Below are 23272 nucleotides of genomic sequence, written 5' to 3'. Positions count from 1 at the left end.
AATATACAGCATAAACATATTACTTCTCCATAAAAGACCTGGAAGGCTGGAACATACAATCCAACCATGTTACATCTACACAGACATGTACAGAGATGACAGTATGGTTGCAACTGGCAACTAACTGACACATGATACATCCACATTCAAAGGACCTTGCGTTCTCAGAGCATGCGCAGAACACCTGTCAGGCATATTCACTGTCATTTTCAACCTCTCCTTGTCCCAGTCTGTAATCTCCACATGTTTTAAGCTGACCACCATCATTCGTGTTCCCAAGAACTCTAAGGCTTCATGCCACAATGACTACGGCCCTGTAGCACTCACATCTGTAATCATGAGGTGCTTTGAAAGGCTGGTAATGGCACACATCAACTCCATCATCCCAGACACCCTAGACCCACTCCGATTTACATACCGCCCCAACAGATCCATAGACGACACAATTTGAATTGCACTCCACACTGCTAGATAAGAGGAACACCTATGTGAGAATGCTTTTAATTGACTGCAGATCAGCGTTCAACAGCATGTTGCCTTCCAAGCTCATCACTAAGCTTTGGACCTTGGGACTGAACACCTCCCTCTGCAACTGGATCCTGGACTTCCTGACAGGCTGGCCCCAGGTGATGAGGGTCGGCAACATCCCTTCTGCCACGTTGACCCTCAACACGGGGGACCCACAGGGGTGCGTGCTTAGTCCCTTCCTGTAATCCCTGTTCACCCACAAGTGCGTGGCCACGTACGACTCCAACACCAAGTTTGCTGACGACAACAGTTTTAGACCTGATCACCAGTGACGATGAAACACTTCTCAAAAAGTTCTACAGCTGTACCATTAAGAGCATCTTGACTGGCTGCATCACTGCTTGGTATGACAGTAGCACCAGTACATCACTGGGGCCGAGCTCCCTGCCATCCAGGACCTCTATATTAGGCGGTGTGAAAGGAAGGCCTGAAAAATCGCTAAGACTATTCTCTCCTCTTCTGCACGGCAAGTGGTGTCGGTGCATCAAGTCTGACACCAACAGTCTCCTGAACAGCTTCTTTCCCCAAGCCATAGGACTGATAAATAGCTAACTAAATGGCTACACAGATCATCTGATTATTATTATCTGATTATTGTCTCTTAGCAGATTATTGTCTCTATGCACACTCACAGGGCCATACGCAAACTGTCACTCCATCATTTGCTCACACACACATAATATCCACATACAATTATACTGACTCTGCACACCCACTCACATACAATCATCATATACTGTACACTGCTGCTACTCTGTTTATCATATACCCTGATGCCTAGTCACCTTACCCCTATACATATCTACCTCTATGACTCCAGTATCCCTGTCACCTTACCCCTATACATATCTACCTCTATGACTCCAGTATCCCTGTCACCTTACCCCTATACATATCTACCTCTATGACTCCAGTATCCCTGCACATTGTAAATATGGTACTAGAACTGACTGACCCTGTACACTGAGTATACAAAACATTAAGACACCTGCTCTTTCCATGACAGACTGACCAGGTGAATCCAGGGGAAAGCTATGATCCCTTATTGATGTCACCTGTTAAATCCACTTCAATCGGTATAGATGAAGGGGAGGAGACAGGTTAAAGAAGGCTTTTTAAGCCTTGAAACAAGTGAGACATGGATTGTGTATGTGTACCACTGAGGGTGAATGGGCAAGACAAAAACTGTAAGTGCCTTTGAACGAGGTATGGTAATATGTGCCAGGCGCACTGGTTTATGTCAAGAACTGCAACGTTGCTGGGGTTTTCACACTTAACAGTTTCCCATGTGTATCAAGAATGGTCCACCACACATAGGACATCCAGCCAACTTGACACAACTGTGGGAAGCCTTGGAGTCCTTGTGGAACACTTTCAAAACCTTGTACAGTCCATGCCCTGATTAATTGAGGCTGTTCTGAAGGCAAAAGGGGTTCCTAATGTTTGGTATACTCAGTGTATATAGTATGCTTACTAACTTTCTTGTGTTCTTCTTATTTCTATTTATAATTTTTTTTTCTACCTTATGTTATTTTTATTATTAAATTGTTATTGATTACTGCAGTGTTGGGTTAAGAGCTGTCAAGAAAGGCATGTCACTGTACTTGTGCATGTCATATTAAAACTAGAAACTTGAAAAAACGATATTTTACATACAGTACATCACTATTTTTACTGTCACAACAGATAGGAACACAATTTCCATGAAATATACTCTCTCGTTTCCTTCCTAATTACTTTCGCTCCATCATGAGATATTCAGACACTTGAGGCTGTCTATAGTGTATCAAATATCGTATGACACAGCGAAGGAACCATTGTGGGTCTCAATAACATATAGTATCATTCAGATGACAATAGCAGCCTGATGATATGCTGTATTTCTTCAATACATACTTCCCTTACAGACACTGGCTTAGGGAAATAGTAGTCTTGGGAGCTATACCCCCATATGATACAGTTGTATTTTACTGTGGAATGGCTGTCACCTTTGAGAAATATTACTATATACTTTTAGTGGTACTACTATGTACAAAATAGGAGGTAGTAGTAGTGGTTTACTATATATCTTTATTCTGTATATTTAATGGCTATATGTACAGATATGTCTCCTTGTAGGGAAAGCAAAGTGGCATCACTCACCGGTTCCTCTTTTTACGATGCTCCCGGGTGGAGTTCTCGGACTCGCTGCCACTACTGGTGTTGCCACGGGAGCGTGACCTGCGGGTGGGCAGCGGTGAATAAAACGAGGTTAAAAGTTGACGAGGGGAAAATAAATGAGATGGAATGTTGTTTGTGTATGACCTGTCAGAGAGAGAGGACAAATGTTAACTTTTACTTTTAGAGAAATGACTCCAGAACTTGGCTAATGTAAAACACAACCACACGCTGACTAGACCGTTATCCCTGTAGAGCTCCAACGGTGGATTTGTGGTGCTGCCACATTACAACACAGCACATCAATGACAATCTTGGCAAGTCACTGGGTTGTCTAAGTCTGTGTGGAACGTAGGGACGTAAAGATGTGACCCTTTAGTTGCAGAGAGGACAAAGGTTCAGAATTGAAGAATTTAGCATGCGGTACTGTAAGCTAACTGTACCTCCTTTGCTGATCGTTCTGGTTCGGGGGATCTGTTGGATCACTGGCCTGGCCTTTCCTGAGGGATCATATCACAGAAGTTATTACTGTCATGTTATTATCAGAGAGTCACTGTCATGTTGTTACTATTAGACATCAGAGGAATGTCACTGTCATGTTACAACTACTATTAAACAGAGAGGGTTGATGAGTTTGACATGTTTTAATCATCAACATAAACATTCATGACTCTGACTTAAAAGTGAGAGCATCTGTCCCACTATGATGTATGATAATTGCTATCTATTCAAAGAGAATGCTTCATTGGCCACAAACCCTAGGGGTAATCTGATTTACGGTTTCTACCCAGAAATTCTGCATCTCTGCCCCACAACAGACACAGCCCAGACTAACCTTTATGACTCATTCATATTAAAATAACATGAAGTACAAATCTTGTATTTGATTACTAGAATGGTCTACTTCATACAAACATACTACTATGTGACCTTTGCAGTAGCTTCAGTACAGTATAGACACATTTATAAACAGGGGTGTCTTCACAATACATTTTTGGTAATTAACTGCTTGTATAGGAACAATTATCAGCTATTATAAGGCAAACATGTTTTGTTATACATGTACCCACAATATTGTGCGTAATGCTAATGAAGGAGCAAGAACTGTACAGGCTCTACAGTTAGTTCCACATTACACCACTAGAAGGCAACATTATCCCATATATGTACTTTTCAAAGGGGAAATTACTGAAGGAGCAACAGCAGTAGATGTATTATCCTGTCCCCTCCTCTCCTCTGCTCTGTCTCTTCTACCACTACCTGAGTCCTGTCCCCTCCTCTCCTATTCTGCCATTACCTGAGTCCTGTCCCCTCCTCTCCTCTTCTGCCACTACCTGAGTCCTGTCCCCTCCTCTCCTATTCTGCCATTACCTGAGTCCTGTCCCCTCCTCTGCTCTTCTGCCGCCTCCTGAGTCCAGTCCCCTTCTCTCCTCTTCTGCCACTACCTGAGTCCTGTCCCCTCCTCTCCTATTCTACCACTACCTGAGTCCTGTTCCCTCCTCTCCTCTTCTGCCACTACCTGAGTCCTGTTCCCTCCTCTCCTCTTCTGCCACTACCTGAGTCCTGTCCCCTCCTCTCCTATTCTACCACTACCTGAGTCCTGTCCCCTCCTCTGCTCTTCTGCCGCCTCCTGAGTCCAGTCCCCTTCTCTCCTCTTCTGCCACTACCTGAGTCCTGTCCCCTCCTCTCCTATTCTGCCACTACCCGAGTCCTGTCCCCTCTTCTCATATTCTGCCGCCTCCTGAGTCCAGTCCCCTTCTCTCCTCTTCTGCCACTACCTGAGTCCTGTCCCCTCCTCTCCTCTTCTGCCATTACCCGAGTCCTGTCCCCTCCTCTCCTCTTCTGCCACTATTTGAGTTCTTTCCCCTCCTCTCCTCTTCTGCCACTACCTGAGTCCTGTCCCCTCCTCTCCTCTCCTCTTCTGCCACTACCCGAGTCCTGTCCCCTCCTCTCCTATTCTGCCGCCTCCTGAGTCCAGTCCCCTTCTCTCCTCTTCTGCCACTACCTGAGTCCTGTCCCCTCCTCTCCTATTCTGCCACTACCTGAGTCCTGTCCCCTCCTCTCCTATTCTGCCACTACCCGAGTCCTGTCCCCTCCTCTCCTCTTCTGCCACTACTTGAGTTCTTTCCCCTCCTCTCCTCTTCTGCCACTACCCGAGTCCTGTCCCCTCCTCTCCTCTTCTGCCACTACCTGAGTCCTGTCCCCTCCTCTCCTCTTCTGCCACTACCTGAGTCCTGTCCCCTCCTATTCTGCCACTACCCGAGTCCTGTCCCCTCCTCTCCTCTTCTGCCACTACTTGAGTTCTTTCCCCTCCTCTCCTCTTCTGCCACTACCTGAGTCCTGTCCCCTGCTCTGTCTCTTCTACCACTACCTGAGTCCTGTCCCCTCCTCTGCTATTCTGCCACTACCTGAGTCCTGTCCCCTCCTCTCCTATTCTGCCGTCTCCTGAGTCCAGTCCCCTTCTCTCATCTTCTGCCACTACCTGAGTCCTGTCCCCTCCTCTCCTATTCTGCCACTACCTGAGTCCTGTCCCCTCCTCTCCTATTCTGCCACTACCCGAGTCCTGTCCCCTCCTCTCCTCTTCTGCCACTACTTGAGTTCTTTCCCCTCCTCTCCTCTTCTGCCACTACCTGAGTCCTGTCCCCTCCTCTCCTCTTCTGCCACTACCTGAGTCCTGTCCCCTCCTCTCCTATTCTGCCACTACCCGAGTCCTGTCCCCTCCTCTCCTCTTCTGCCACTATTTGAGTTCTTTCCCCTCCTCTCCTCTTCTGCCACTACCCGAGTCCTGTCCCCTCCTCTGCTCTTCTGCCGCCTCCTGAGTCCAGTCCCCTTCTCTCCTCTTCTGCCACTACCTGAGTCCTGTCCCCTCCTCTCCTATTCTGCCACTACCCGAGTCCTGTCCCCTCCTCTCCTATTCTGCCGCCTCCTGAGTCCAGTCCCCTTCTCTCCTCTTCTGCCACTACCTGAGTCCTGTCCCCTCCTCTCCTATTCTGCCACTACCTGAGTTCTTTCCCCTCCTCTCCTCTTCTGCCACTACCTGAGTCCTGTCCCCTCCTCTCCTCTTCTGCCACTACCTGAGTCCTGTCCCCTCCTATTCTGCCACTACCCGAGTCCTGTCCCCTCCTCTCCTCTTCTGCCACTACTTGAGTTCTTTCCCCTCCTCTCCTATTCTGCCACTACCCGAGTCCTGTCCCCTCTTCTCCTCTTCTGCCACTACTTGAGTTCTTTCCCCTCCTCTCCTCTTCTGCCACTACCTGAGTCCTGTCCTCTCCTCTCCTCTTCTGCCACTACCTGAGTCCTGTCCCCTCCTATTCTGCCACTACCCGAGTCCTGTCCCCTCCTCTCCTCTTCTGCCACTACTTGAGTTCTTTCCCCTCCTCTCCTCTTCTGCCACTACCTGAGTCCTGTCCCCTGCTCTGTCTCTTCTACCACTACCTGAGTCCTGTCCCCTCCTCTGCTATTCTGCCACTACCTGAGTCCTGTCCCCTCCTCTCCTATTCTGCCACTACCTGAGTCCTGTCCCCTCCTCTCCTATTCTGCCACTACCCGGGTCCTGTCCCCTCCTCTCCTCTTCTGCCACTACTTGAGTTCTTTCCCCTCCTCTCCTCTTCTGCCACTACCTGAGTCCTGTCCCCTCCTCTCCTCTTCTGCCACTGCCTGAGTCCTGTCCCCTCCTCTCCTATTCTGCCACTACCCGAGTCCTGTCCCCTCCTCTCCTCTTCTGCCACTATTTGAGTTCTTTCCCCTCTTCTCCTCTTCTGCCACTACCTGAGTCCTGTCCCCTCCTCTCCTCTTCTGCCACTGCCTGAGTCCTGTCCGCTTCTCGCCTATTCTGCCACTACCCGAGTCCTGTCCCCTCCTCTCCTCTTCTGCCACTACCCGAGTCCTGTCCCCTTCTCTCATCTTCTGCCACTACCCGAGTCCTGTCCCCTCCTCTGTCTCTTTAGCCACTACGTTAGTCCTGTCCCCTCCTCTCCTCTTCTGCCACTACCTGAGTTCTGTCCCCTCCTCTCCTCGTCTGCCACTACCTGAGTCCTGTCTCCTCCTCTCCTCTTCTGCCACTACCCGAGTCCTGTCCTGTCCTGTCCCCTCCTCTCCTCTTCTGCCACTACCCGAGTTCTGTCCCCTCCTTCCCACTTCTGCCACTACTTGAGTCTTGTCCCCCCCCTCTCCTCTTCTGCCACGAGTCCTGTCCCCTCTTCTCCTTTTCTGCCACTACCCAAGTCCTGTCCCCTGCTCTCCTCTTCTGCCACTACCTGAGTCCTGTCCTCTCCTTTTCTGCCACTACCCAAGTCCTGTCCCTTCCTCTCCTCTTCTGCCACTATCCGAGTCCTGTCCCCTCCTCTGTCTCTTTTGCCACTACCTGAGTCCTGTCCCCTCCTCTCCTCTTCTGCCACCACCCGAGTTCTGTCCCCTCCTCTCCTCTTCTGCCACTACTTAAGTCCTGTCCTGTCCTCTCCTCTTCTGCCACTACCCGAGTCCTATCCCCTTCTCTCCTCTTCTGCCACTAAACAAGTCCTGTCCCCTCCTCTCTTCTTCTGCCACCACCCGAGTTCTGTCCCCTCCTCTCCTCTTCTGCCACTACCTGAGCCCTATCCCCTTCTATCCTAATCTGCCACTACCTGAGTCCAGTCCCCTTCTCTCCTCTTCTGCCACTACTTGAGTCCTGTCCCCTCCTCTCCTATTCTGCCACTACCTGCGTCCCTGTCCCCTCCTCTGTCTCTTTAGCCACGACCCGAGTCCTGTCCCCTCCTCTCCTCTTCTGCCACGACCTGAGATTTGTCCTGTTGGTGTTTCTCTGTAATACTACTATCCACCTATCAATTTTATGAAGTTGGCTTTAGTTAACCTAGATAGGTTACCAATCTCCCAACCTGATAACTAGCTACCAAGAAGCCATTTCAGGCTATCAATCAAGTTAGAGTAGCTAGCTTGTCTAACTATCTAACTAGCTGGCATGCCTGCTGGCAAGGTTGGTAGACATTAGAAAAGCAAGTAATTACTAAATGTGCTGAATAAGACTCACATTCCTTTCAATATTTTATCCAGATTTTAGCAGAGATGCAGAGAAGCATATTTAGTTTCTTTAAAAGAATGACCACCAGTCAGGAGGCTACAGGCAGCTCAAGAGGTATGCTTAGATATGCAGGAAAATAAACATATTTTTTACATAGAAATAAGCATAATGATTATGGCTCTAGATTCTAGGAAAAAGCTGTTTCGGGTGTTTTGAAAATGCAAAAATCTCCAACTTCCGAAAGGGGGGGGCTACCCTCCGGACCAGCCCCCCAGGCATCCTCACATACTTTGGGCTCACTCTGATTTTTGAGATGCATGACGTCCCTGAGCATAGGGTACACCTGGACAGTTGATGGACAGTACATACTAGTGTCAGCTGAGCTATTGGGAGGAGAGGTGAGGTGGGTTGACATGTCATAGGTGAAAGATCATAGGCTACACACCAGCGTGGGTTCTGGGACGTTTCCTTCCCGCTGCCTCCTGAAGGGGTGCGACCACGTGCCTTGGGGAACTTGGGCGACTTGGTTCGCTGGTTTGCCGTGTTGTACAGCCCACTGGGGAGGAAAACAAGGAAACTTGATCAGAATTACCATCAGGACAGGCAGCTAGCTGGCAATAATACATACATTGATCTATATAGTGAATGGTCTGTTGGCAAAAACAAACTCCTAAGTATAGTCCTTAGTCATCATGCTGATACAAATGACAACATTCCTCTTCACCTAGCCATAACCACATTGACACAGATACGTCAGTAAATGGCAGGATGATGATGTCATAGTCTCAGAGGATACATCTAAATGCCAAGGCAACAGGTTACACCAATGGCTGCTGGTTAGTGACCCCCAGGCCTCACACACATCCTGTCTGTCTGCATTCATTAGCTTCAGATAAGGCCCCTCTGACACACAAACACGCACACACGTACACACACACACAAACACACGTACACACACTCACAGCCCCCTGAGAGGGAAAGAGGGAGCACATCGCAGCCCCAAGATAACACAAATCAATATGGAGAGGAAATAATGTTGAAACCAGCTTATTGATATGCAAATAGCCTTGGATAATACTAAATTATCATCAGAAGACAGTGGCTATGTCTGAAATGGCAACCTATTCCCTATGTAGTGCACTACTTTCCACCGGGGCTTTGGTCAAAAGTACTGCACTATGTAGGGAGTAGGGTGCAATTTCGTACGAAGACCGGCTCAACAAGATGAATATGAATGGGCAGTTCTGTTACATTTTTGTCATTTAGCAGAAGCTCTTATCCAGAGCGACTTCCAGTCGTATTTCTATATTTCTTAGTAGTGGTCGCCCGTGAGAATCAAACCCACAACCCTGGCGTTGGAAATGCCATGCTCTACCAACTGAGCCACACAGTCCCATCTCTAGATAGCTTGTGTGTATGCATTGATATGTAGGCTACGTGTGCTTTTTCATTTTTTTAATGTAGTTCTGTCCTTGAGTTGTTCTTGTCTATTGATGTTCTGTATTATGTCATTCTGTATTATGTTTCATGTTTTGTGTGGACCGCAGGAAGAGTGTTTTGCAACAGCTAATGGGGATCCTAATAAAATACCAAATACCAATACCAATCTCTTTGTGTCTGTCTCCATGCTACTGTACTAACACTATGAACTTAACCTGGTCTCAGATCTGTTTGTAATGTGTTGCCAACTCCTATGGTCATTGTTTGGCATGACAGTATTAACAGATCTGGGACCAGGCTACTGTGAACGAGGGAGACGTATAGACACAAACTGGCTGTCACTGTGCTCTCACACATACAGCTTCCAGCAGTGTATTTGATGAAGCCGCTGGGAGGGTGTTCTATGTTCAGCCTCCTACATTGATGAAATGTGTGCTTTGCTCTGTTCCTCAGTTGTTGTCGTGAGTGAGGCCAACAAGGAAATCTGCTTAACCCTAGCTGCAATCCCTCTCCTGCCTGTCTCACTATTTTCTCCAGATGTGCTTGTGTGTGTGCTGACGTTTAATCCACCAAATATTAATGACGTAACCAATGCAAACACATACCAGGAATAACTATTGTAATACGTACATGTCAGACATGACCAATACAATCCATCCTAGAGCAAAGACAGTACTGTACCATTGTGGGGCGTTCTCATCCCATGGTGCACTGGGCTTCCCTCGCTGTTCCTCTGGATCATCATTCTCTGTCTTGGTTACTATGGAGCTAAAGGTCAACAAACAAATAAACAACAGGTAAACAAATACAACCATGACTGTATTTGGTCTGGGCTAAGCAGTTGTAAGAGCTGTCAAGGATATTATCTGATATTTGAAAAGCTTTCTCTCGATCCATCTCAATTTATCCTTCTTTTATTCTTTCCTTCTGTCTTTGTCCCCTTTTCAATTTGTTTCAAACTGAACACCTCTCTAATTCATACACTATTTTCTACATTTTCCTCTGACATCACTTGCCCATGTCTGATACCTCTTCACAGCTGACTGTGCTGTAATCTTAGTCGTTCCCTCTTTTTCTGCATTCTCCGTCTTTGTGTTGGACCGATTCACATTGTTCAGTCCTATAAGGAAAAAATATGTTCTGTAAGGTTGAATGCTGAACCAACCTCCCTCTTTCTTTCCATCGTTTCAAATCCAATTTATTTGTCACATGCGCCGAATAAAACAAGTGTAGACTTTACTGTGAAATGCCTACTTAACCATTATAACCAACAGTGCAGTTCAAGAAGAAGATAATATTTACCAAGAAGACTAAACTAAAAAGTAATACAATAAGAATAAGAATAACGAGGCTTTATACAGGGGGCACCAGTATCGAGTCAGTGTGGAGGCTTTATACAGGGGGCACCGGTACTGAGTCAGTGTGGAGGCTTTATAAAGGGGGCACTGGTACTGAGCCAGTGTGGAGGCTATATACAGGGGACACCGGTACTGAGTCAGTGTGGAGGCTTTATACAGGGGGCACCGGTACTGAGTCAGTGTGGAGGCTTTATACAGGGGGCACTGGTACTGAGTCAGTGTGGAGGCTATATACAGGGGGCACCGGTACTGAGTCAGTGTGGAGGCTTTATACAGGGGGCACCGGTACTGAGTCAGTGTGGAGGTAATATACAAGGGGCACCGGTACCGAGTCAGTGTGGAGGCTATATACAGGGGGCACTGGTACTGAGTCAGTGTGGAAGCTATATACAGTGGGCACCGGTACCGAGTCAGTGTGGAGGCTATATACAGGGGGCACTGGTACTGAGTCAGTGTGGAAGCTATATACAGTGGGCACCGGTACCGAGTCAGTGTGGAGGCTATATACAGGGGGCACCGGTACCGAGTCAGTGTGGAAGCTATATACAGTGGGCACCGGTACCGAGTCAGTGTGGAGGCTATATACAGGGGGCACCGGTACCGAGTCAGTGTGGAGGCTATATACAGGGGCACCGGTACCGAGTCAGTGTGGAGGCTATATACAGGGGGCACCGGTACCGAGTCAGTGTGGAGGCTATATACAGGGGGCACCGGTACTGAGTCAGTGTGGAGGCTTTATACAGGGGGCACCGGTACCGAGTCAGTGTGGAGGCTATATACAGGGGGCACCGGTACCGAGTCAGTGTGGAGGCTATATACAGGGGGCACCGGTACTGAGTCAGTGTGGAGGCTTTATACAGGGGGCACCGGTACCAAGTTAGTGTGGAGGCTATATACAGGGGGCACCGGTACTGAGTCAGTGTGGAGGCTATATACAGGGGGCACCGGTACCAAGTCAGTGTGGAGGCTATATACAGGGGGCACCGGTACCGAGTCAGTGTGCCGGGGTACAGGCTAGTTGAGGTAATCTGTACATGTAGGTGGGGGCGAAGTGACTACGCATAGGTAACAAACAAACAGCGAGTGTACAAAAGGGAGGTGGTCAATGTAAATTGTCCGGTGGCGATTTTATGAATTGTTCAGCAGTCTTATGGCTTGGGGTAGAAGCTGTTGAGGAACCTTTTGGTCCTAGACTTGGCGCTCCGGTACCGCTTGCCGTGTGGTAGCAGAGAAAACAGTCTATAACTTGGGTGACTGGAGTCTCTGACAATTTTATGGGCCTTCCTCTGACACCGCCTATTATTTAGGTCCTGGATGGCAGGAAGCTTGGCCCTAGTGATGTATTGGGCTGTTCACACAACCCTCTGTAGCGCCTTACAGTCAGATGCCGAGCAGTTGCCATGCCAGGCGGTGATGCAACCGGTGAGGATGCTCTCAATAGTGCAGCTGTAGAACCTTTTGAGGATCTGGGGAACCATGCCAAATCTTTTCAGTCTCCTGAAGGGGGAAAAGGTTTTGTTGTGCCCTCTTCACGACTGTCTTGGTATGTTTGGACCATGATAGTTCGTTGGTGATGTGGATGCCAAGGAACTTGAAACTCTCGACCCGCTCCACTACAGCCCCGTCGATGTTAATGGGGGCCTGTTCGGTCTGCCTTTTCCTGTAGCCCACGATCAGCTCCTTAGTCTTGCTCACATTGAGGGAAAGGTTGTTGTCCTGGCACCACACTGCCAGTTCTCTGGCCTCCTCCCTATAGGCCGTGTCATCGCTGTCGGTGATCAGGCCTTCCACTGTTGTGTCGTCAGCAAACTTAATGATGATGTTGGAGTCGTGCCTGGCCATGCAGTCATGAGTGAACAGGGAGTACAGGAGGGGACTAAGTACACACCCTGGATCAGCGTGGCAGACGTGTTGTTGCCTACTCTTACCACCTGGGGGGCGGCCCGTCAGGAAGTCCAGGATCCAGTTGCAGAGGGAGGTGTTTAGTCCCAGAGTCCTTAGCTTAGTGATGAGCTTCGTGGGAACTATGATGTTGAATGCTGAGCTGTAGTCAATGAACAGCATTTTTACATTGGAATTCCTTTTATCTAGGTGGGTGAGGGCAGTGTGGAGTGCAATAGAAATTGCGTCATCTGTGGATCTGTTGGGGTGGTATGCGAATTGGAGTGAGTCTAGGGTGTCCGGGAGGATGCTGTTGATGTGAGCCATGACAAGCCTGTCAAAGCACTTCATGTCTACCGACGTGAGTGCCACGGGGCGGTAATCATTTAGGCAGGTTACCTTCGCTTCCTTGAGCACAGGGACTATGTTGGTCTGCTTGAAACATGAAGGTATTACAGACTTTGTCAGGGAAAGGTTGAAAATGTCAGCGAAGACACTTGACAGTTGGCACGCGCATGCTTTGAGTACACGTCCTGGCAATCCATCTGGCCCAGCAGCTTTGTGAATGTTGACCTGTTTAAAGGTTTTGTTCACATCGGCTACCGAGAGTGTTATCACACAGTCATCCAGAACAGCTGGTGCTCTCGTGCATGCTTCAGTGTTCCTTGCCTCGAAGCGAGCATAAAAGGCATTTAGCTCGTCTGGTAAGCTCGCGTCACTGGACAGCTCGCGTCTGGGTTTCCCTTTGTAGTCTGTAATAGTTTTCAAGCCCTGCCACATCCGACGAGCGTCATCGATGCACTTATTGATGAAGCCGATGACTGAGGTGGTGTATTCCTCAATGCCATTGGATGAATCCCGGAACATATTCCAATCTGTGCTAGGAAAACAGTCCTGTAGTGTAGCATCCGCGTCATCTGACCACTTCCATATTGAGCGAGTCCCTGGTACTTCCTGTTTTAGTTTTTGCTTGTAAGCAGGAATCAGGAGGATAGAATTATGGTCAGATTTGCCAAATGGAGGGCGGGGGAGAGCTTTGTGTGCATCTCTGTGTGTGGAGTAAAGGTGATCTAGGATTTTCTCCCCCCTGGTTGCACATGTGACATGCTGGTAAAAATTGGGTAAAAATGATTTAAGTTTGCCTGCATTAAAGTCCCCGGCCACTAGGAGCGCCGCTTCTGGGTGAGCGTTTTCTTCTTTGCTTATGGCCTTATGGAGTTGGTTGAGAGCGGTCTTAGTACAAGCTTTGTTTTGTGGTGGTAAATAAACGGCTATGAATAATACAGATGAGAACTCTCTTGGTAGATAGAGGACCTTATAATAAAATGTAGACCGCACTATCTCAGGCGAGCAATACCTTGAGACTTCTTTAAAATTAGACATCCAGCTGTTATTGACAAATAGACACACACCCCACCCCTCGTCTTACTAGAGGTAGCGTCTCTGTTCTTCGGTGCATGGAAAATCCCACCAGCTCTATGCTGTCTGTATCTTCGTTCAGCCACGTCTCGGTGAAATAGTTTTTAATGTCCCGTTGGTAGGATAATCTTAATCGTAGGTCATCCATTTTATTGTCCAATGATTGCAGGTTAGCGAAAAGAATGGGAGGCAGTGGGAGTTTACTCGCTCGCCTCTGGATTTTCAGAAGGATGCCCGATCTGCGGCCCCTTTTCCGGTGTCTTTTTCTCACACGAAAGGCGTGGATCTGGGCCTGTTCCAGTGAAGCAGGATATCCTTCTCGTCGGACTTGCCGGACTCGTTAAAGGAAAAAGTTTCTTCCAGTCCGCGGTGAGTAATCGCTTTTCTGATGTACAGATGTTATTTTTGGTCATAAGAGATGTTAGCAGCAACATTATGGACACAATAAGTTCAAAAATATGTTACACAAAACACAAAAAAAATAACAAAATAGCACAATTGGTTGGGAGATTGTAAAACGTCAGCCATGTTCTTCGGCACCATCTTCAAATAATCAGTTGACAGTTTCAATGGTAGAACAGTCTCTGCCAGTAACTAGGTGAGGAAATGTTAAGTATAATGGTGGCATTTAGAACCTAAAAGGGTTCTTCAGCTGACCATAGGAGAAACCTTTGAAAAAACATTCTTGGCTCCAGGTAGAAATGTCCCGGATTGTGTGGGACAGTCCCGCATTTTGGCCCTGTGTCCCACATCCCGCAATTGAACAATCATGCCCTGCATTTTATCAACAATTTCAAACATCACATTATTTTCAAAGGAAGGTTTATCTCCTATTTCAGTCAGGCATTTTGTACTTTTGACCAGATATTTCTCAGAACCATTTTGGTTTCAGGTAAAACCCTTTTGGGTTCCATGTAGAACCCTTTCCACAGAGGGTTCTACATGGAATCTAGAACCCTTTCCACAGAGGGTTCTACATGGAATCCAAAAGGGTTACCTGAAACCAAAAAGGGTTCTACATGGAACCAAAAAGGGTTCTCCTATGGGAACAGCCGAAGAACCCTTTCGGAACCCTTTAAAAAAAAGAGTGTACTGTATGTCTGTCAGTGTGAACTGTCGAAGTGAATATAATATGATTAGCTAATTGAAGCCCTGTGTTGTTCCTGATGGGGGTACAGGAGGAGGAAGTGAATACTAAACTTACTGAGACTCAACTAAGGTGCTTTACACCTGACAGTGTTGTCAATAGCAACCTGAGAGGTTCTACTGGGAAACAGTAGAGGTGAAAGGTGAGAATATGTTTTTGGATATGCATTAGTTACCATTGATACGTTACCCTTAGTGACATTGTGTTTGTCAGGTGTTGTGTAGTGTGTCTGTGGATGTTATGTAGGTCTTAGGTAGGCTTTAAGTATGCTGTATGTCCATCTGACCTGTGATCTGTGATGGTCTCTTGGGGTAGGTCTTGCTGCGGGTCCTGACCACCTGCAGGTCTGGTCGAGGCAGAGTGACAGACAGATCCCTGCCCATCTGCATAGCAGTCTTTCCACTGTAGGGAAAGAGAGACACATTCATGCACACACACTGTTTAATCATCTATCTTTTCAGGGTGTCCTGTCTGTCTAGAACAGGTACATTTCTAAGTATGCAACAGATCAAACATGTAATATAAGTGTAAGATACTATAAGCAGAAAGAGACAGTAAAATTCCACTAGAAGGGTTTCAGGGTCAGATGTTTCTGGTCTGTCAGTTTCTTATGAGATACAGAGATGATCTGATCTTGACCTTTCATATGTCAAAACCTTTTGTCACGCACACAGTGACAGTGATACACAGTGATAGTGACATGCATTGACAATGACATACATATGAAATACAGTACACATACATTGCTGTGCATCAGCGGGAAGCTAGTCTGATGCATCAACGAGGTGTTGAAGAGCAACATGAACATGGAAAACACAGCCACAGTTGTGACTGCAGTGACCCTACAAATAGCAGAGGTCACTAATGTATAAATTACGACAAAGGAGAGACGGATGTTGTGTGAACCCTGAATTATTCAGGTCTTCCTCTTCTCTGTGGTGCTGCACGCACGTACACTCGCTCTCACACACACACACGGTGTGTTTGTCTAACACTGAACCCCCTTTTAGCTCCTTTGTAAAACAGACTGCATTATTCACAAGGTTGTGGATTTCAGCATGAATACATGCTGGGAGACTTCCTCATGGATTGACCTTCTTTATCTCAGGACATGTGATAGTGTTAAGTTTCTACCTGAGGGGATGACAGAGAAGGGGATAAGATAATAGGCAGAGAATAATGCTATACTATTTCTATGTATTATGTATGGGGACTTCCATCTTACACACGATAGAAATGCATTATATTGTAAATATTCAACACAGTTTCTACAATATTGTTTTATACACATAACGACATTTAAAGCAAGAATCCTTAGTTGCTACATTTTTGGAGTTATAAATATACTATATATACACATTGATTCTTTAAGAATATAACTTATAAATGCCTCATGAGCTTAGTTTAACTCTTGTACCCCATCAGTACCTTAAAGTATTTTACTCCAATGTTTGTAAACAATGTAAATGTAAACAAACGCTGTATAGCCTCAAAATGTATATCATGGATGGTTATTCTTTGCATCCACGGCTCTCTATATGAATTTGAGACTGGTTAAATTTCTCCAGGCTTTTTACCAAAGTAGAGGCGGGCTGATTGTTTTGTTATTGTTTCAATTAAGGATGCTAGCTTTGAAGCGGATATAGAATGGAGGTTTACTCACCTGTACCGATGCTTAGATCCCAGGGAACCAAATGTGGATAGTTTTCTTGTCAGTGTGTTGCCATCATTTTCTGGCATTCTAAGAAATAGCAACAACCATGGAGAAAAGGCCTAGATGAAGATGTGAAAATACTGTACTTCCAATAAAGTCTCCTAGAATATTGTGGGGAAGTTTCTACAGTACATTATTGCACAAGTAGTAAATGCATTATTTTTCTCTTCATGAATTTCCAAAGTGACTAACTTATGTTAAGGAGGATTAAACGCTTAGGCTGAAATGAAAATATTGCATCTTTCACAAAGGTAACCGGCGATGCGTGTTTGAATGCTGAATCCACTTTGTAGTTTTTATTCTTTTATAAGGTGAGAAGAGAACTAAATTGCTTCCTTATTTCACTTCCTCTCCTGGCTACAGAGCAGCAGGTATCTTATTCTGATCTCTGCTTTAATGACAGAATTACTGCAGGAACACCACTAGGAGCTTCATTAAAATTCAAAGCTCTGAGTCTGAGAGAGTGCGAGACTGGCGTGTGTGTCAGTGTGTGTGAACAATAGAGAGAGAGTTATTATTTATTTCACTTTGAATTTAACTGAGAGAGAGAGACAGAGAGAGCAAATGTAAGTGTGTGAGTGTGAATGATAGAGCAAGAGACAGATAATTATTATTTGTAATTTTATTTAACCTTTATTTAACTAGGCAAGTCAGTTAAATTTTTATTTACAATGACGGCCTACCCCGGACAACGCTGGGCCAATTGTGCGCCGCCCTATGGGACTCCCAAACACGGCCGGATGTGATACAGCCTGGATTCAAACCAGGGACTGTAGTGATGCCTCTTGTACTGAGATGCAGTGCCTTAGACCGCTGCGCCACTCGGGAGCGAGAGAAAAAGAGAAAGAGAGAGAGTGTGAGTGTGTGTACTGAGTGTGTGTACTGATGGTACTAGCGGTACATTAGTCCATTACTGTAGAGAAGTGAAGTAGAAGCTCTGGCTGTTGCTCATTATTAAAGCCTCTAGCAGTCTCTCACCCAGCCATGTTTTATTAACACAACCAACACCACTAACACCACTACAGCGTTGAGCTAAGGCCTCTCTCAAAACCAACACCACTACTGCTAGGGCCTATCCCACAGGGCTCAGACACTGCAGAGAACTCAAATCACTGTTGAAAAACACCCGGATGGAAAGATAGATGGGGAAAAGGTAGTGTTGGTAAATGGATGTAGTTAGTACACACTACGAGGCTAAAACTGCCTCTTCTCGTTCTTTCTCCCGTTGTCTATAAGGACTTGTATAGTAGATCCACTCACCTAATATTTCCTAATTCCATTATTTACTCTTAGATTGTGTGTTGTTGTGAATTGTTAGATATTACTGCGCTGTTGGAGCTAGGAACACAAGCATTTCGCTACACCCGCAATAACATCTGATAAATATGTGAATGTGACCAATAACATTTGATTAGATTAAAGCTGCAGCATATACCTGCCTATTTCATCCAATGGATTATGCCCTCTTCACCCACCTCCATTCCATAGTCTCGTCACAGTATAAGTCTCTCCCATTCTCTCACCCAAACCACCGCCACACCCCACCCTTCCACCCCTCTCCCTCCCAGAGGCCTATAAGCCTGGGGTAGGTATAACCTGTCATGCCCCTCCTTTCTGCCTGCCTGCCAGCTCCAGGTCTGTCTGTGGTACAGGGACTGTCCACACTAAAGGGCTCACATGCTGATGAAACAGTGTAAATACAGCGTCACACGCATCACGCTGCCGCCCAGGCTCTTTAGACTGCTCTCATTAGGCCAACACACGGATGTACGCACAAATCAAATCAATTCAAGCTTTATTTCTACAGCACATGTCAGACATGAAATGCAACACAATGTGCTTTACAGGAAAACAAACTAATAAAAACAATGAAAATAAAAACTGAAATATTTACTACACAACAAACATAAGAGGGTGAAAAACAAGAATAACAATAAAAACCGAACGATTATAAAAGCACACTAAGGAAAAGCAAAGCTAAACATGTGTGTTTTAAGATCCCTTTTAAAAATGTCCAATGTTTCTGCCTTCCTCAGGCCTTCTGGCAGGCTATTCCAGAGACATGGGGCATAGTAACCAAAGGCTGTCTCTCCATGCCTCTTGGTCCTAGGCTTTGGGATAGTTAAAAGGCCCGTGCCAGGGGACCTGAGGGACCTACTGGGTACATAACTTAAAAGCATGTCTGACATGTATTGGGGTGCACAATCGTGGATTGATTTAAAAACAAATAGATGAAATGTATTCTAAAACTCACAGGCAGCCAGTGCAGAGACCTTAAAACCAGTGTAATGTGCTCTCTGTCTGGTCTTGGTCAGTACCCGTGCTGCAGCATTCTGTATGTTTTGCAGTTGACCAATGTCTTTCTTGGGTAGACCAGACAGGAGAGCATTACAGTAGTTAGACTGCTTGTAATAAAAGCATGGATGAGTCTCTCTGTACCAGCCTGAGAAAGAAACAGCAGCACCATGGCAATGGTCCTCAGGTGCTAAAAAGCTATTTTTGTCACCTTCCTAATGTATGATTTGAAATTGTGTTCAGAATGGAAAATAACACCAAGGTTTTTTACCTGCCGTTTTATCTTTATTGCATGTGAGTTAAAATGTGCGGCTAGATTCTCTCTCTGGGCATTAGCTCCAACAATAAGTCTTGATTTAGCTTGTTCACTTTGATTAAGGACTGAGGGACTCTGGAGGATTTGACTTGTAAGGAATTGAGCTTTTCTGTGATATTTATGTTAAGAGGTATGTGATAGTGTTACTACCTGAGGGGATGACAGAGTAGGGGATTGACAGAGTAGGGGATTGACAGAGTAGGGGATTGACAGAGTAGGGGATTGACAGAGTAGGGGATTGACAGAGTAGGGGACTGACAGAGTAGGGGATTGACAGAGTAGGGGATTGACAGAGTAGGGGATTGACAGAGTAGTGGATTGACAGAGGAGGGGATGACAGAGGAGGGGATGACAGAGGAGGGGTTGACAGAGGGGGGTTTACATAGGGGGGTTGACAGAGGGGGGTTTACATAGGGGGGTTGACAGAGGGGGGATGACAGAGGAGGGGATGACAGAGGGGGGGGTGACAGAGGATGGGATGACAGAGGGGGGTTGACAGAGGATGGGATGACAGAGGGGGATGACAGGGGGGGGGGGTGACAGAGAAGGGGATTGACAGAGTAGGGGATGACAGAGTAAAGGATGACAGAGTACAGGATGACACAGGAGAGGGTTGACAAAGGGGGGTTTACATAGGGGGGTTGACAGAGAAGGGGATGACAGAGGGGGGATGACAGAGGGGGGGTGACAGAGGGGGGGTGACAGAGGGGAGGGGGGGTGACAGAGGGGAGGGGGGGTGACAGAGGAAGGGATGACAGAGGAGGGGTTGACAGAGGAGGGGATGACAGAGGAGGGGATGACAGAGGGGAGGGGGGTGACAGAGGAGGGTTTACATAGGGGGGTTTACATAGGGGGGTGACAGAGGAGGGTTTACATAGGGGGGTTTACATAGGGGGGTGGACAGAGGAGGGGATGACAGAGTAAATGATGACACAGGAGAGGGTTGACAGAGGGGGGTTTACATAGGGGGTGGACAGAGGAGGGGATGACAGAGAAGGGCTTTGGTTGGAATAGTGTGGGTGATGGTGTTGTAGATAGGAGGGAGGATAATTTTCACTGAAAGTGAGATAGTTTGGGTTCTTACCTGTAGAAGATGGTAGAGATTCTAACTGAGAAGTTATAATAGTGTTGGTATAGTAGTATTTGCCAATGACAGTGTGTGGGTGTGGGTGTGGGTGTGGGTGTGGGTGTGTGTGTGAGTGTGAGTGTGGGTGTGGGTGGGGGTGTGGGTGTGGGTGTGGGTGTGGGTGTGGGTGTGGGTGTGTGTGTGTGTAAGTATGTCGTTTTTTACCTGAAGAAAGTGTGATGTTCTATGCAGCACTTCCACAGATGTTTACAGGCTGTCTTATTGGCTGCCTTGAAGAAGAACGACGTCTCTGTGGACTGTAAATAAACAACAACAATATCTTATACCAAAAACAAACACACAAACAAACAAATAATGCAAATCACATTCAGCAGCTAAATCAATAAGATACAGTGGCAAGAAAAAGTATGTGAACCCTTTGGAAATACCTGAATTCCTGCATAAATTGGTCATAAAATCTGATCTGATCTTCATCTTGGTCACAACAACAGACAAACAGAGTCTGCTTATACTAATAACACACAAACAATTATACGTTTTCATGTCTTTATTGAACACACCGTGTAAACATTCACAGTGCAGGGTGGGAAAAGTATGTGAACCCTTGGATTTAATAACTGGTTGACCCTCCTTTGGCTGCAATAACCTCAACCAAACGTTTTCTGTAGTTGCGGATCAGACCTGTACAACAGTCAGGAGGAATTTTGGACCATTCCTCTTTACAAAACTGTTTCAGTTCAGCAATGTTCTTGGGATGTCTAGTGTGAACTGCTCTCGTTGTCATGCCACAGCATCTCAATCGGGTTGAGGTCAGGACTAGGACTGGGCCACTCCAGAAGGCATATTTTCTTCTGTTGAAGCCATTCCGTTGTTGATTTACTTCTGTGTTTTGGGTCGTTGTCCTGATGCATCACCCAACTTCTGTTGAGCTTCAATTGGCGGACAGATAGCCTAACACTCTCCTGCAAAATGTCCTGATAAACTTGGGAATTCATTTTTCCATCGATGATATCAAGCTGTCCAGGCCCTGAGATAGCAAAGCAGACGCAAATCATGATGCTCCCTCCACCATACTTTATAGTTGGGATGAGGTTTTTATGTTGGTGTGTTGTGCCTTTTTTTCACCAACATAGTGTTGTGTGTTGGAATATTTTTTTTTAAAGCAATAAGGCCGAGGGGGTGTGGTATATGGCCAATATACCACAGCTAAGGGGTGTTCTTATGCACAACGCAACACGGAGTGCCTGGATACAGCCCTTAGCCGTGGTATATTGGCGATATACCACAAACCCCTGAGATGCCTTACTGCTATTATAAACCGGTTAGCAACATAAATATATAAAATATATACATAATTATAAACTGGTGGTTTGAGCCCTGAATTATGATTGGCTGAACGCCATGGTACAGTGCCATCGTAAAAGTATTCAGACCCCTTTACCTTTTCCACATTTTGTTGTTACAGGCTTATTCTAAAATGTATTAACTAACTGTTTTCCCTCATCAATCTACACACAATGCCCATAATGACAAAGTCAAAACAGGTTTTTGAAATTTTGACAAATTAGTGAAAAATAAAAAACAAATACTTTATTTACGTAAGTATTTAGACCCTTTGCTATGAGACTCGAAATTGAGCTCAGGTGCATCCTGTTTCCATTGATCATCCTTGAGATGTTTCTACAACTTGACTGGAGTCCACTTGTGGTAAATTCAATTGATTGCACATGATTTGGAAAGGCACACGCCATGAGGTCAAAGGAATTGTCCGTAGACCTCCGGGACAGGATTGTCAAGGCACAGATCCGGGGAAGGGTACCAAAATATTTCTGCCCAATTGAAGGTCCTCAAGAACACAGTGGCCTCCATCATTCTTAAATGGAAGAAGTTTGGAACCACCAAGACTCTTCCTAGAGCTGGCCGTCCGCCCAAACTGAGCAATCGAGGGAGAAGGGCCTTGGTCAGGGAGGTGACCAAGAACCCAATGGTCACTCTGATAGAGCTCCAGAGTTCATATGTGGAGATGGGAGAACCTTCCAGAAGGACAACCATCTCTGCAGCACTCCACCAATCAGGCCTTTATAGGAGAGTAGCCAAACAGAAGCCGCTCCTCAGTAAAAGGCACATGACAGCCCGCTTGGAGTTTGCCAAAAGGCACCTAAAGACTCTCAGACCATGAGAAACAAGATTCTCTGGTCTGATGAAACCAAGATTGAACTCTTTGGTCTGAATGCCAAGCATCACGTTTGGTGGAAACCTGGCACCATCCCTACGGTGAAGCATGGTGGTGGCAGCATCATGCTGTGGGGATGTTGTTCAGCGGCAGGGACTGGGAGACTAGTCAGGATCGAGGGAAAGATGATCGGAGAAAAGTACAGCAATATACTTGATGAAAACCTGCTCCAGAGCGCTCAGTACCTTAGACTGGGGCGAAGGTTCACCTTCCAACAGGACAACAACCCTAAGCACACAGCCAAGACAACGCAAGAGTGGCTTCCGGACAAGTCTCTGAATGTCCTTAAGTGGCCCAGCCAGACTTGAACCCGATCAAACATCTCTGGAGAGACCTGAAAATAGCTGTGCAGCAACGCTCCCCATCCAACCTGACAGAGCTTGAGAGGATCTGAAGAGAAGAATGTTAGGAACTCCCCAAATACAGTTGTGCCAAGCTTGTAGCGCCATACCCAAGAAGACTCCAGGCTGTAATCGCTGCCAAAGGTGCTTCAACAAAGTACTGATTTAAGGTTCTGAATAGTTATGTAAATGGGATATTTCAGGTTTTTTTGGTATACATTTGCAAACATTTCTAAAAACCTGTTTTTGCTTTGTCATGATAGGGTATTGTATGTAGATTGATGTTTTTAAAAAAAATCAATTTTAGAATAAGGCTGTAACCTAAAAAAATGTGGAAAA

General features: G+C 46.3%; 1 protein-coding gene across 3 annotated transcripts in view; it reads right to left on the bottom strand.

Annotated features, from left to right (window-relative positions):
• LOC129811448 (band 4.1-like protein 4) overlaps positions 1–23272 on the bottom strand; it is a 119078-nt gene that overhangs the window by 8896 nt on the left and 86910 nt on the right. For 2 of the 3 annotated variants that reach the window (XM_055862755.1, XM_055862764.1), the window contains exons 11-18: positions 20564–20655; positions 16611–16688; positions 15234–15349; positions 10172–10262; positions 9824–9910; positions 8148–8258; positions 3129–3185; positions 2671–2748 (exon numbers count right to left, since the gene is read on the bottom strand). In XM_055862755.1, the coding sequence (XP_055718730.1) occupies positions 2671–2748; positions 3129–3185; positions 8148–8258; positions 9824–9910; positions 10172–10262; positions 15234–15349; positions 16611–16688; positions 20564–20655 (710 nt within the window). The remainder of the gene's footprint in view (positions 1–2670; positions 2749–3128; positions 3186–8147; positions 8259–9823; positions 9911–10171; positions 10263–15233; positions 15350–16610; positions 16689–20563; positions 20656–23272) is intronic. The other variant, XM_055862772.1, reaches the window with a different exon arrangement.

Source organism: Salvelinus fontinalis, chromosome 2 (genome assembly GCF_029448725.1).
Source record: "Salvelinus fontinalis isolate EN_2023a chromosome 2, ASM2944872v1, whole genome shotgun sequence".
Lineage (NCBI taxonomy): Eukaryota > Metazoa > Chordata > Actinopteri > Salmoniformes > Salmonidae > Salvelinus > Salvelinus fontinalis.
This window is presented reverse-complemented; position numbering and strand designations above follow the sequence as displayed.